Raw genomic sequence first — 14,725 nt, forward strand, 5'->3', positions numbered from 1 at the left:
GAATAAAATACACTTTGCATGTTGCAATCTTCCTAAATTTGTGCATTGATATGTGGTACTTATTAGTTAAAAATAGTCCTAGACTCACCGCTGTTACTCAGCAGCTGCAGAAGCATCGTTCATAATAAGATTACTTACTAAAAAGGATTACTTTTACGGGTATTCACCCGTAAATGATAGTGGTTTATTAACACTAAGTGGAGTCACACTTATTCTTAAATGGAATTTTCTTTCATGGGTTTTCTTTTTCTCAATACAGTTTTGGAATATAGTGTTCAGCATAAGATAGCGTCTTCCAAATAGTTGTACAATAAACTTGAATAAAGAACATGGGTGTGGTAGAATGATTTTGTATTTTTGTCACATTAAGACCTGGCCGGCCACTTAACCATTTATAATCTATTGCTTGCTTGCTTGCTTTCGAATCACTCCAGAATCGCTAACCACAATCCCACATGACGTCATATTTCAGACAAAAGTGTCACACTTTTTGTGCAAAGTGTCGCGATGTGGTTTTTGTCTGAGTGATATACATGAGAAACGGGTAGTGCTTATATCCGATCCTCCGGCTGATATGATTTTTTTCCGCTTGGATGCGGCATTTAAGCCCTACCGTCACACATTGATAACCTCCGTCCGTTGCAACATTTGAAGTTACAGCCGTGGAATCAACAATGTAAGCTTCTTCCTTTCTTCGGTCATTATGTTGCCATTTTAAGAGGATTGCAGTTGTTCAATCTAATCATTATCATCAAGCGATTGACTACGTTTGCCAGTGAAGTCATTTTTCGCAGTCGGTTTGAGGATATTGACGGCTCCATCAACACTAAACAATTATTTGAAAAAATTGTAGAAATCTTATCAAATAGAACCTTATCAAATAATTACAAACCGGCTATTATTATAACCTACATTAAAATTCGATTCTCATAAAATTAAATTAAACAATACATTGAAACATAACACTATCTCCAAATCCCGACGTCCTGAAGCTACTTATATAATAATGTTAACGAAGAAAAAGATAAAGTAAGCAGTAAACCAGGAATAACGCCATTGCTTTGCATTATATATAAATGATGTAACATTGCAATCCTAAAACCCGATCATTTCATTGAGTGCACAGCCCAGTAAATCCACTGAGGAACAGATCAAAACCCTCGCCTTCCATTACGTCAAGTCCATTCATTCCATATGGGGTATTTCGTACTTCCAAACTTGAAGGAATATAAAGCTGGTTACCTCCGTTTACTTTTAAGGCATCACTTGGTAAGCTTGTAAATGTTGATAATTCGTTATCAAAATCATTCAATACTCCATTCAAGAGCCCTTCACTTGTCTTAGCTGAATCAGGATTCAGGATCGAAACTGGTGTACTAGCTGTGGTTCCTGGTAACATATATTGCGCGTTGGGTGTTGAAGATTCAGTGGAGGATGCGCCAGAACTAAATAAATTCTGACTCCCGTTTGAGGTTGGTTGCTGCTGCTGCAGGTGTTGTTGGTGAGCAGAAAATACATTACTTAAACGTCTCTGAACTGTTGCATGATTATTGTTGGCATGTCCAGCCTTTTGAATGTGTCCATTTGACTTCAATTTATGGATTGAAGAAGCTCTTGACAAAGACAGACTTCGCTTTGTATTTGCAGCCTCAGAAGACGATACAAACTGATCATTGGAACCATTCTGTGGTGATGTGGCGGATCCAGGCGACTCTAAACCATGAGTTTCAAACCGATATGTAAGCGAAGAGAGCGACCCATTCGAATTCTGATGATTAAGTGTCAACTGATTAGAGTCCATATGTTTAGATGAAATGAATAAGGAAATAGACTTTTTGGAGCCTCCAGTCTCCTTATGGAAGTTTGGATCGAAAAGAGAAGTTGTCAATGGTCCAGTTGATGTTGGCACAGAAGATGATGAGTTGATATTTAGGCTCATCATATTATTGGAATAAGTGGAGTTGGAATCTGAGTCCACATCCAGATAATTCGTATAATCATTATGGAAGTTAGCCATAGAGGGACTAGTTGTGGTACTGTTAATCCCACCATTTATTAAGTTTGAAAATTGTTCATTGGCTGTGCTCGTACTACCGTCATTGGCAGACATACCAGTGGATAATTTATACCTTCCCGAAGAAAACCCTCCAAGTGTAAAGTTGTTATCCAAGCAACTAAGCTGTTCCGTCAAGCTAGATGCTGATACTGCTGCTGTCTCTTCTCGTGGTTGTCGAAACAGAGCATTCTGGTGTACGGGTGTATCAATAAAATGATTTTCCTCCTCCTCAACTTTAACAGATGAGGGCAGGGGAGAGCTTTCCTGGTGTCTGTTAATATATGTATGATCCAGACGATGTTGGGCAAACTCCTTTGAAGCCGATAAAATACTGGATTTGTCTGCTAAATCGACCGAAGCTGCTATACGTGCTCCATCTTCCCACTCAACGGGTAGATTGGAGAGTAAGCCTTCTTGATTTATAAGGTAGGTAACAACCTCATTCAAAGGAATGGTACAGTTTGAAGTTCCTTCTGCATCTGCTTCCAGTTGTTGTTGCTGTTGCTGCTGCTGCTGCTGCTGCTGCTGCTGCTGTTGACGGTGAAGTACTTGCTCCTGATAAGCTGTAACCATTTCGTCAAGGAAGGAAACCGAGGGTCTTGCTAATAAAACAACCTTCTCCAATGCTTTTGTCACCAAATCCAAACGGGTTTCTAACAATTCCACATATCCACTTGGATGAGTCTTTTCTTTCAGCTTCTTCTTCTCAGAAAACACGCAAATCTTATTATCTTGTATACATCTAGAGCATGGTTTTAACCCGTTACATTTTGTCTTCTTAATCCGACAAGAATCACAGGCTCTAACAACCCGCTTCTTCTTTGTATGGTGGTCGTCATGATGACGGTCATCATTTAAACTGCTATTTGTCATACTTCTTGTATTTGAGAGAGCTTTCGCAGTCGTACCGTTTCCATCTAATGAATCGAGGCCACCACTTATGATAGAATTGGAGGCACTTAAACCGTAACTACTTGTCTTTATGCCACCCATTAAACGATTACGATACATGTGTCGCATCATTGATGGAGCTAACCTCAAGGTATATATATGGAGTTAAGCCTCAGGAAATTCCTGTGTCTGGTGAAAATTGTCGGTATTGTTACTTTGTCGGTGTCGGAAAACGGTGTCGGATATCGGTAGGCGTCGATAAATTTAGGTCGGTGACAATTATTCGGTCGGAAAAAAAAGCACGGAGCGTTGGATATCTAGTTCGGGAACAAATCTCCGATTACACAAACGTGCCTGGAGAAAAAGTTCAATCAACCAAATTACGCAACCTGGTAGCGCTGTAAGGTTATTATGAGCAATAATGGTTATAGGAAGTATTATATCAAGAAAAAGAGCTTAGATAGTGCTTAGTACTATGAATGGTACAAGCAAAATCTTTTTTACTCCCTTATTCGTTATTGTAATAGATGATCCGGAAAGCCTATTTTAATGCGTTGATAGGCGACGTAGTTATCGAGGTCTGAGTGATAATTACTTAGGTTATGGTAATCTGTTTGTCTTCTCCGCTACTGTATGTGCTTTTGTCGTACCGTGTTAGGTGTACTGGTGTACACAGAGCGACGATGGAAGTGTAAACCTTTTAGGGGACGTTTACCAATTTGATATGCCGTGTGCCCAAAAGTTCAATTGTGGTAGTTTTAAGCACCTATTTAGCCGTATTGCAACACACAACACCTCTTTTAGTGAATTCCTGGGACAGTGTAGAATTAATGAAACAAGAGAACGGTATTCAAAAACATGAATCAATTCCTGTTATTTCAGTAAAGGCAAGAAGTTCAATTCTTAATATATTTCAAACCTTCAAGTTCCCATAGAGATACAATCAAAATCAAGTCGAGTGAAAAAAATTCAGCCTTGTGATAATTATTTGTCTTTAAATAACCTTTTATTTTGAGCGCTTGATGCCTTGGTGGTTGTCCTGCAATCTTCTGCAATTATCTGTGGACGTCTAATTTAACTCTATCGCCCAACTCTAGTTCATCTTAATAATAACCCCAGTCGCAAGAATAGGTGCATAAAAAACTTGCATACTAATCCATCGATAATCAGTAACTTACAGGTTTACGCATTTACGCACCTGCACTGCATTTCTATTGTGGTATATTTTGACACACAACTTCACCAATTGTTTCCTACACTCCCCGCCCCTCCCCTTTCTAGTATGTTGGAGCTGGTTCCAGGTACTATCGAATTCACGATGCACCTGGTTCTATTTTAAACAAGTGCACCTTCGCAAGCTGTCAACTTCTAAAAACCTGCGCCAGGAAGTTGCACCAGTAACACCATGGAATGATGGACTTCTTTTACTACACTATTTGCCATTTCATCTTTGCAGCACTGTTTATTCTGCAAGAAAGAATAGTCTATTTTTAGGTGTACCATGATCGTGTTGCTCAACATTCTAAACTTCAATAGTAATAAGACATAAAAGCATGCTCCGGAAAATTGCATCGGATATTTCTTACGTCCACTTTAGATCATAATAGAATTCTGTAAGCGTCGGTAACACAAAAAAGTTTCAGGTGGAACACTCCTCGTATCTAGTAAGTGATTCTCAAAAATGACATATACGCATTTATGGTTTGCTAGAGATGGCTTCGACAAACTTGATGATTTGACTTAGTTGTAAAGAAAACCTGAAGTTTACCGAAATACTCAAATACGAATTCTTAGGTTAGTGCAAGACTCAACCTAAGTTGCTTCAAATCTAAATTTGATCAATTGAGTGGAGTCTTCCTTCAACTCAATTACGGCGGAAAGAGGGCATAATAATGGAGGCTTATTTAGAGGCTTACGTCGTATTCTATTACATCTTGAGCGGAGAAGCCATAGAGCTCTGCCATATTATATGTAGCCATAGCAAAACTAGCCTTAGCAAAACTGAGACAATCCCTCAGCCACCCTAATTGTAATTGACTAATGCCCAAAGCCGCGTTGGACCTAATATTAATAAAGCATTTACGCAATTATACAATTCAGTTAAAGAAACTTCATTCTTATTTGCAACAATGAACAATACTCCAGAAAACTCATCAATCGAAGTCTCCTTTAACATAATTCACCGAATGGGAGTAATGATTGACACAGAGTCTACGATGATTTGAGTTGACATTGTCGGAATTGGCGCTATCAATGTATCATATTTTCACTCTTATTAGCTAAATATATTCCGTTAAGTTAATCCACGTAAACCTTCTATCTGCTTGGGAATGCTATGCTGTATTGTTCGAATGCACTACATACCTCATGCGGCTTTGTACTGGGGGTGATATTCTTGGAATATTATTAGTTCAATTTACGGCGGATAATACCCATTAATGATCCACTGACCTTGCATGCCACTTAAGATCTAAAAGTCTTAACTTCTTTACCGCTATTGGACAACATGGCAAAATAAATAATTATCCCGAAAATTGGCCCAACTACCACGGTGATTCAGTTTTGTATTTCGAACGTAAAAGTTTATAGAGATCTTTTGACTGATGTTACCTTCTTCCAATTTCCTCTGGTGGGAGTTGAAAAGAGAGGTTAAAACAAGGCTATACTTCACAAACGGATAACTTTTCAAGTTGTTCCGCTTCTAATTGTTCCGTTCTTAATGCAGTATAGCTCTTAAATGAACAAAATGTGTTTCTTATAGGATAAAGCTGGCATATTCAAAAATTGTTAAAGGTGGTGTTCGTGGTTTTAAATTTCAACTCAACCTTGTTCTAACCATTGTGAATAATTTCTGGATAGTCACCATAATAGCAAACCCCTTTGGGCTCGCAACCCATTTGCAATGTGAATGAACATTCATGCTGGCACCTGTCAATAAACTTGTAAGCTGCAGGTTTGATTTGCTTTGTTGCCCTAAGGAGACTCTGGTTGCAAATGCAAAACTCTTTGGTGTTCCTAACGTTTGCAAGGGGTCCATATCAAGCAATGTATAGCCGTTCGATAATACAATAGTGGGGACTAAGTTCATAAAAAATTAGTCAGGGTTGACATAGTTTTTACAAACTTTTATTTAGTGATCTATTCGTAGAAATCATGGAAAAAATAATAAACACATTTGTGGATTACTACCCGCTTACTGGTGCCCTTCATGTGGTTCATTCATTTGCGTAGGAGAATTCAAATTGGTAGGAAGCGATCAACTTTTCTTATTTCGGTACAACTGCCATGGATCGTTCTATGGATTCAAGGAAATGCCTTGATTCCATTTGTAAGCATGAGTTAGTAATTAAAGTACAACTTTTTTGTTACTGTTTTAAAGCTTTATTGTCATCAAACGACACAGTGGTTGTGGAAAACTTTCTGTATATTCCAAGCAATGTCTAATTATTAACACTTTTCAAATCGTGATAATCAGTATTCATACTTGCATTAAATAAGCTTAAATTCGATTGTACTAACTCTTAATTAGCCCGCGTGACTATGTTCATGGTAAAAACATATATGATGTGACGCAAACAACAATACAAAGCGTTGTCAATGGCAGCGCTCATAACTGGCAGTATGACAATCTCGCTCTGAAGTAGTTACAAGCGAAACATCCGAAGATATCACCGTTTTTACAGAATGATGTTCTAGATGTATGCACGGATTTACGAGCTCTCGCAAACATCCTCCTACATTCCAGTACTCCAATCTGTAGCACATGAACAAGAAGGACATTACTATGCAGTATATCTTAGGCAGTTATGTACTATTACGGTTTCTTCATTCAGCTATAAACTTCAAAGTGTCTCGTGATTAGCATCGTTTGGCACAAGTTAAAACATATACAATAGATAAGAGGCGCAAAGGACTTTAGTGGCTTGAGTACTTATTACTCGTTTAATGAGCAAACTTTAATTTTTCATTTCAAATCGCTTTGTAGTCACATCGTAGGTGTTTTTACTCCTACATGGATATTTCTTTGTCAAGATTGTACTTCCACCAAAGAAAGTTTTAGATGACTCTCTCTTAATCAGTTGGTACTTGTATATGTGTTTGCTAATTCTCGCATTTTTCTGTTTTCACAAAGTACATTTACGATTTCCTTTACCAATAAAGCCATTGAGTTTGAATCTTTTCAGGATCATAGAAATTGCAATTTCTAACAAAAGTGTTTTCTAACCAAAGGAGTGCTACACGTCAAGAGATCTCATTAAAACGGCATTACTACATTCTTACGAGTTCTTGTTACAGTTTTTTTTCTGTATCCTATTTTTTGTACAATAGTGTAACAATTACCATGAAATATCAGCTTTGTTTTATTTAGATAAACTAAAAAGAAAGCTTTCTCCTCCTTTTTTACTAATGGAAAGAATCATTCTTGCTATCTAACAGTAGTGATGCCAATTCAAGACACAGTGTATCAGATTCCAGTACCTTTCATAGATCTATATTTGCAGTTGAAGATTGTACTAATAGCTTTTGGGTTACCCGCACTTACGTCTGATGATGACTCTTATACGGCACAGTAGTGTCATATCTCAAGATGATCCACATTTAAAGTTCATGATATTTCGGCAGAGTCGGTTATGTACTATTTGCCACTAAAGTCTTGACTTATTTGTATTATGCCATTTGTATTACATTATCCAACTACTACTCATGAAGCGTAGCATTTAGCCAATAAGAGATTACCACAGAGGAACATCAGGTGTCCCCGCAATTCGCAGGAATACCTAAGCTTGTTACGGGAGCCCCCGGGATGTTTAGCGACAATCACCGAGCACCCATGGGATGTTGTTCGTATTCCCGTTCGGCCTTTAAGAACCTGTGGGGGAATATATGAATTTCATTAGAATACTAGCTAAAACTTTGAGCATATCAGTTATTGTAGTGGTAGGTATTAAATTTAGTTACTACCAAAATATCAAACGTCATCACGATAGTACTAAATATCTCCGTTCATCCTAAACAATAGTATTAATAATCCACCGTAGAAAAACTCAATCAGAGTCATAATGCATTTACGTGACGTCGTTTGGTTGCAATTGAATAGAGTTCTACAGTGTACAGAATCTACTTAATCACCTTCTGTCAACACAACACATCTCAAGGTTGTGTATGTATGGATCATTATCATTTGAGTGTTTTTTGCATTGGCATGGCATGTTTAAAAGGCCACTATAAGCATAATTAATCAACATTACATGCAGTACCAACGGAACAAAATTCACCGCGCTCCTCGGAGTTGAGCACTCCACTCTTGGTTATTCGCTTACAGAATCCTAAGGACACCCGTCACCCGGCCCGTTTTCCCTATATTTAGGCGTAGAACCGGTGCACACACGTCTTTTGTATTAGCAGTTACCACGCCGCGCAGCCCTGTAAAGGAATACTCTCGCTCCCAAGACGGACGAAGGAATAGTGTGCCCAGGTACCTCTAAGAGTATACGTTAAGGCACCCCTCAGAGCAAAACTACGCTCAAGCTGATGCAACATTAAAAATTGTTTCTGTATCTAAGATCAAAAAAAATTACACAGTAACAATAATCCGGCAGCTTGTGGTATGGTGTGAAGTGGAATTATTCAGGTTTCTTATTCATTGCGAAAAATTATGGGTCCGTCAATTTGGACAGCCGGATTCAAGGGTATAAATATGGGGGATCCCCCCGGACGAAAAATGTTTTAACGAAAAGAATTTTGTTCACCAGGATTTCTTGATTTGATTCAATTGACCTAAACAAAGCATTAACAAAGAACAACACAACAAAATGGCTATCAACGTTGGTATTAACGGTTTCGGTAGAATCGGTAGATTGGTGATGAGAATTGCCTTGGGCAGAAAGGACATTAACGTCGTTGCCATCAACGATCCTTTCATCTCTCCTGACTACGCTGCTTACATGTTCAAGTACGACTCCACCCACGGTAGATACAAGGGTGAAGTTACCTCTGAAGGTGACAACTTGGTTATCGACGGCCACAAGATCAAGGTTTTCCAAGAACGTGACCCTGCTCAAATCCCATGGGGTAAGTCTGGTGTCGATTTCGTTATCGAATCCACCGGTGTTTTCACCACCCTCGAAGGTGCTAACAAGCACATCCAAGGTGGTGCCAAGAAGGTTCTTATTACTGCTCCTTCTGCTGACGCTCCAATGTTCGTTGTTGGTGTCAACGCTGACAAGTACACTTCTGACTTGAACATTGTCTCCAATGCTTCTTGTACCACTAACTGTTTGGCTCCATTGGCCAAGGTTATTAACGACACTTTCGGAATTGAAGAAGGTTTGATGACCACTGTCCACTCCATCACTGCCACTCAAAAGACTGTCGATGGTCCATCCCACAAGGACTGGAGAGGTGGTCGTACCGCTTCCGGTAACATCATCCCATCTTCCACCGGTGCTGCTAAGGCTGTCGGTAAGGTTATTCCAGAATTGAACGGTAAGTTGACCGGTATGTCTTTGAGAGTTCCAACCACCGATGTTTCCGTTGTTGACTTGACTGTTAGATTGTCCAAGCCAACCACTTACGCTGAAATCACTTCTGCTGTCAAGGCTGCTTCCGAAGGTGCCTTGAAGGGTGTCTTGGGTTACACTGAAGATGCTGTTGTCTCTACTGATTTCTTGACCTCTTCCGAATCTTCCATCTTTGATGCTAAGGCCGGTATCTTGTTGTCTCCTACTTTCGTCAAGTTGATCTCTTGGTACGATAACGAATACGGTTACTCCACCAGAGTCGTTGACTTGTTGGAATTGATCGCCAAGAAATAAGTGTAGAGCTTATGGTTTCCTTTGTGCCTTTCGACCGATGGTTAATTTGGCTCTGATGACACGATTACGCTTATTAATAAAGATATTTAACGTATATAGTTATTTTTATATTTGAGATATTGAAATACATTGTACTGCTGATAATTGATTGTAGAAGACTCAATTGAGTTATCCCTTTGATCCGAAACTCTGAAGTGAGAAGCTTCAGTTGGTACTACCTCCACATGTCAATTCAATTAGGTTGAAAATCAGCTGGTTGTTGGGTGCCAATGTGCAGAATTATGCGATTAGATTGCTGCTATTGCACCACTCAATAGTGAAGGTCACATGATTTCTTGATTACGCTAGCTATTACATAATCAAAAGGTTAGTGAAAGTTACACAAAAATCTGTTTATACCGATTCACTGTTTACACATGAGAGTACTTTATAAGAATTGAACTAAAGGAATCTTCGGGTTATCTGTGTTGCAATGACTTCCGAGGTTGGTGATGACATAGACCCCAGAATATTCCATAATAAATCGTTTCGACTTTATAAAACCAATAGGGCGATCTCCGTTGACTTCAGCAACCAGCAACTTCAGTACATACGACTAAACATAACCAAATACGTTTACAACGGAGTTACGTCGATAAGCAATAGTGGGATCTCCAATGCATCCGATTTTCTTCGAGGAGTAATTGTAAAGCATGTGGTTAAGAAGTTGGATGTTACACCAGAAAAAGAAGGCGATATTGATGATCCAAATATTCTTGGGGTGAGCTATTTGACCGTAAAACAGTCGGAAGTAGGACTCCGATTGCTTCTAGTGTTTATAACGGGAGAAACCACTGATTCCAGAAGCGTTATACTTATGAAAAATGGTATGAGACAAGGATACATTGCCTCTAAGGACTTTGATGGGTTCATGTTAACACTTCTCCAATCCATGCCATCAGAGCAAACCCCAACAGAAACCGAAAATATACCCTTAGCAATCAGAGCATTGACGTTATCATCGGAATACCTTATGGAGGTTGCCAATAACGTACTATTGATGTTCCAAAGAAAGTTTGAACTCTCTCAGCTTCAGTCTTTAGAATTGGTATTCGGTCAGGGGAATGTCCGACTGAGAATCAACGATCATCTTCAAAACATAGCAGTGTCTGTTCCCTCCGATGACTTAATAGTACTACTTGAAGAACCTAGTGAGTCTTCCCCAATAGACACAATCCTTGAGTTTGTTTCCAAAACCACGACCCTTAACCTTTCACGTTTGGAAGTTGTTCGATTGATTACTGGACCTTTATCACTATTTGGTGATGGTGGGGTACGGATTTCTACAACCCATAGTCAGCTACTTCCGTATATTATTTCTACATTATACAGTGAGCTTTGACATAGTATAGATTAGATTAGGTTATTATAGATAAGAACACTAACAGGGATACCTATTCGTTCCCAATGTCACACCCAAACAGGCAATTGGCGTCGCATATAACCTTAAACCCACGAACACCTGTCCATAAGGTGAAAAATTTCAGAACACCCCAACACCAAAAGTTTTTCGCGGTGGTGGAAAAGTTATTGACAGCAAAACTAAAAATCCCACCCATTAGTTGAGTCTTTCTTTCCAATTGACCAAATTCAAAGGCTTCTTTGCTTCTTAAATCCGTTCAGACAATTCGGGACATCACCATTGGCTACATGGAAGTGTGCCAAAAACCCCGTCTCTATTCCATATAAAACACGTCAACGTCGAATATAAACCAGTATATTTAAAAAGCGCGTTCTTATCACCAACATGTCTTCCAACACCACTGCATCTTCTTCTAGAGGAATTAAAAGTGGCAGTAAAGAAGATCTCCGTCAGCGTAAGAAGGCGTCCACGTCGTCGTCACTCTCTGGCTCCTCAACCCCAGAGATTCGTGAAGCTGAATTGGATAAACGTGAGTCTCATAAAAGATCCAAGTTCAACGCGAAACTAGAAAGCAAATCTTCCTTGGCTCAATTGGAATCATGGCTTGCACCTTTGGTATTCACAGTTCTTGCCTTTGCTGTCAGATTATATCGTATTTCGGCCAATAACCACGTTGTATGGGATGAAGCCCATTTCGGTAAGTTTGGTTCTTATTACCTTAGACACGAATTTTACCATGATGTCCACCCCCCATTAGGTAAAATGTTGATAGGGTTGTCTGGTTATTTGGCTGGTTACAATGGTTCTTGGGATTTCCCCTCTGGTGAACAATACCCTGAATACATTGACTATACTAAAATGAGAGTTTTCCAAGTTGTTTTCTCTGCTTTGTGTACTCCCTTGGCTTATTTCACCTGTAAGGAAATAGGTTACTCTGTCAAGACTACTTGGTTGTTCACCTTGATGGTCACCTTGGAATTGTCCTATATCGTTTTGGGTAAGTTCATTTTGTTGGACTCTATGTTATTATTCTTCACCGTTGCTACTGTCTTTGCTTTCACTAGATTTAATAACTTCAATACTAGTGAATTGGAATTCCTGAGAAAATGGTGGAAATGGTTATTGCTTACCGGGTTCTCCATTGGTTGCACTTGTTCCGTCAAAATGGTGGGTTTGTTTGTCACCACTTTGGTTGGTATCTACACCGTTGTTGATTTATGGAATAAATTGGGCCAAAAATCCATGTCTTGGAAAACCTATGGTCAACATTGGCTTGCAAGAGGTATTGCTCTTATTCTTATTCCAATGATTATTTTCATGATCTCCTTTAAAGTTCATTTTGACTTGTTGTACAAATCTGGGACTGGTGATGCTACCATGTCGTCTCTTTTCCAAGCCAATTTACTCGGGTCAGATGTTGGTGGTGATGCTAGAGATATCATCATTGGTCATTCTGTCATTACTCTTAAGAACCAAGGTTTGGCGGGCGGTCTTTTGCACTCGCATGTTCAAACTTATCCTGAAGGTTCTAAGCAACAACAAGTCACTGTTTACTCCCATAAGGATTCTAACAACAATTGGATTTTGCAACGTCCTAGAAACTTACCTCCTTACGATGTTACAAAAGAAAACCAAACCGAATATGTCATTGATGGTAATATCGTTAGACTTATGCACACTTCAACTGGGAGAAACTTACACTCTCATGATATTGCTGCTCCTATTGGTAAATCTTATAAGGAAGTCTCCTGTTATGGTAACGTAACCATTGGTGACGACAAGGACCATTGGCGTGTTGAAGTTGTTGAACAGTTTGGTGACGAAGACAGAAAGAAGTTGCATCCTTTATCTACCTCTTTTAGATTGAAGAACGTTGTTATGGATTGTTATTTGGCCACCTCTGGAAACAACTTGCCTGCTTGGGGTTTCAGACAAGGTGAAGTTACTTGTATTAAGAATCCATTCAAAAGAGATAAGAGAACTTGGTGGAATATTGAAAACCATCAAAATGATATTCTTCCACGTGCTGATAATATCTCGTTACCTCGTACATCTTTCTTTAAAGATTTCATTCAATTGAACTTGGCTATGATGGCTACTAACAATGCTTTGGTTCCAGACACTGAAAAGCAAGATGATTTGAGTTCAAGTGCCTGGCAATGGCCCACATTGAATACCGGTATTAGAATGTGTGGTTGGGGTGTTGAAAATGTCAAGTATTATATGATTGGATCTCCAGGTACCACTTTGCCATCTACTTTTGGTGTATTGGCATTCTTTATTGTTGTATTATACTTCTTGTTAAGATGGCAAAGACAATTTGTTGATTTCCCCACTACTCAACCACTCAGATTGAAACAATTCCTTATGGGTGGTATTTATCCTATGTTTGGCTGGGGTTTACACTTTATGCCATTTATTATCATGGGAAGAGTCACTTATGTCCATCATTATGTTCCAGCCTTATACTTTGCCATGTTGGTTTGGGTTTATGAATTAGAATTGTGGTCCAATGCAATCACTCGTTGTAGAGGACCTGTTTTGGGTAACGTCTTGCACTTTTTGTCATATGTTGGTGTTATCTATGCCTTTATCCACTGGAGACATTTGGTATTTGGTATGGACGGACCAAAGGAAAAGTTTCTGTACTTGGATCTTTTCCCAACTTGGAGAGTTGGCAACGATAACTACGAATAAGTTGCTATTATTATCTACTGACACTTGATACTATTCTTATTTACTTTATATCAATAAACAATAACGTTAACATTAACATTAACATATGTCTAGTGCAATACAGCAGTAATGTTAGGTTATCAATGGGTTACCCGGACCAACATCACGTGACCAAAGAGTCCGGGGGGTTAAAGGTGAAGTGCGATAGTGACTCCGAATAATTTCTATTACTAACAGTAATTTATCCGTAAGAGCAACATGATTAGAAGTTTAGGTAGAGGTATAAGATATCTGTCTGTTCGGTGGAACGGAACGTCATCGTCAGCAGCAGCTGTAAGCAAACTCAAAGCCTCTGGTTTCAGTCTTCCTCAAAATAATCCACCACCTCCGCAATTAACACCAGAGCAAACTATTCAGTTACAAACAGATTCTGCTGATTTTGCTATAACAAAACTTGTTCATGGCGTGACGCCCAAAAAGCTTGCTATAACGGAAAGAGCTGTTTCTAAACTCCGTCTGATCATTGAAACAGACAAAGACCCAGATTCAGCGTTAAGAATAGGAGTAGAAAGTGGGGGATGCCATGGATTCCAATATAATTTGAAGTTAACTCAAGTAGCCAAAGAGTTGGCTCAAGATAAAGATAACGATCTCTATGTGTTCAAGAGAGGCCCAGCACAAGTTATAATTGATGATTCAAGCTTAGAAATCCTACAGGACTCCAAAGTTGACTACACTAAAGAGTTAATAGGTAGTCAATTTAAAGTAGTTGATTCTCCATACACTTCTACATCGTGTGGGTGTGGATCATCATTTGATTTCGACTTTGATAAGTTGGAAGAGGCCAAACTGGCTAGAGGATCATCATAATAATTCAAACTACGT

At 39.0% G+C, this 14,725-nt stretch overlaps 5 protein-coding genes across 5 annotated transcripts; 4 read left to right on the forward strand and 1 right to left on the reverse strand.

The window, feature by feature from the left end:
* Positions 1 to 1,111: 1,111 nt before the first annotated feature.
* FCR1 (Fcr1p) lies at positions 1,112 to 2,973 on the reverse strand (the record flags this gene model as incomplete). The annotated part of the gene is made up of 3 exons (XM_043192071.1): positions 1,112 to 2,440; positions 2,606 to 2,869; positions 2,932 to 2,973. The coding sequence occupies 3 exons, from the start codon at positions 2,971 to 2,973 to the stop codon at positions 1,112 to 1,114; spliced, it is 1,635 nt and encodes a 544-aa protein (XP_043048366.1).
* A 5,787-nt stretch (positions 2,974 to 8,760) lies between these two features.
* TDH3 (glyceraldehyde-3-phosphate dehydrogenase (phosphorylating)) lies at positions 8,761 to 9,762 on the forward strand (the record flags this gene model as incomplete). Its single annotated transcript, XM_043192072.1, has 1 exon — positions 8,761 to 9,762. The coding sequence occupies one exon, from the start codon at positions 8,761 to 8,763 to the stop codon at positions 9,760 to 9,762; it is 1,002 nt and encodes a 333-aa protein (XP_043048367.1).
* A 472-nt stretch (positions 9,763 to 10,234) lies between these two features.
* KQ657_001275 (uncharacterized protein) lies at positions 10,235 to 11,143 on the forward strand (the record flags this gene model as incomplete). Its single annotated transcript, XM_043192073.1, has 1 exon — positions 10,235 to 11,143. One exon carries the CDS (start codon positions 10,235 to 10,237, stop codon positions 11,141 to 11,143), a length of 909 nt encoding a protein of 302 aa, XP_043048368.1.
* A 405-nt stretch (positions 11,144 to 11,548) lies between these two features.
* On the forward strand, positions 11,549 to 13,861 carry PMT2 (dolichyl-phosphate-mannose-protein mannosyltransferase; the record flags this gene model as incomplete). Its single annotated transcript, XM_043192074.1, has 1 exon — positions 11,549 to 13,861. One exon carries the CDS (start codon positions 11,549 to 11,551, stop codon positions 13,859 to 13,861), a length of 2,313 nt encoding a protein of 770 aa, XP_043048369.1.
* Positions 13,862 to 14,098: 237 nt separating this feature from the next.
* ISA2 (Isa2p) lies at positions 14,099 to 14,710 on the forward strand (the record flags this gene model as incomplete). The annotated part of the gene is made up of 1 exon (XM_043192075.1): positions 14,099 to 14,710. One exon carries the CDS (start codon positions 14,099 to 14,101, stop codon positions 14,708 to 14,710), a length of 612 nt encoding a protein of 203 aa, XP_043048370.1.
* Positions 14,711 to 14,725: the final 15 nt, after the last annotated feature.

Source organism: Scheffersomyces spartinae, assembly GCF_019049425.1.
Source record: "Scheffersomyces spartinae strain ARV_011 chromosome Unknown scaffold_15, whole genome shotgun sequence".
Taxonomy (NCBI): Eukaryota; Fungi; Ascomycota; class Pichiomycetes; order Serinales; family Debaryomycetaceae; genus Lizanozyma; species Lizanozyma spartinae.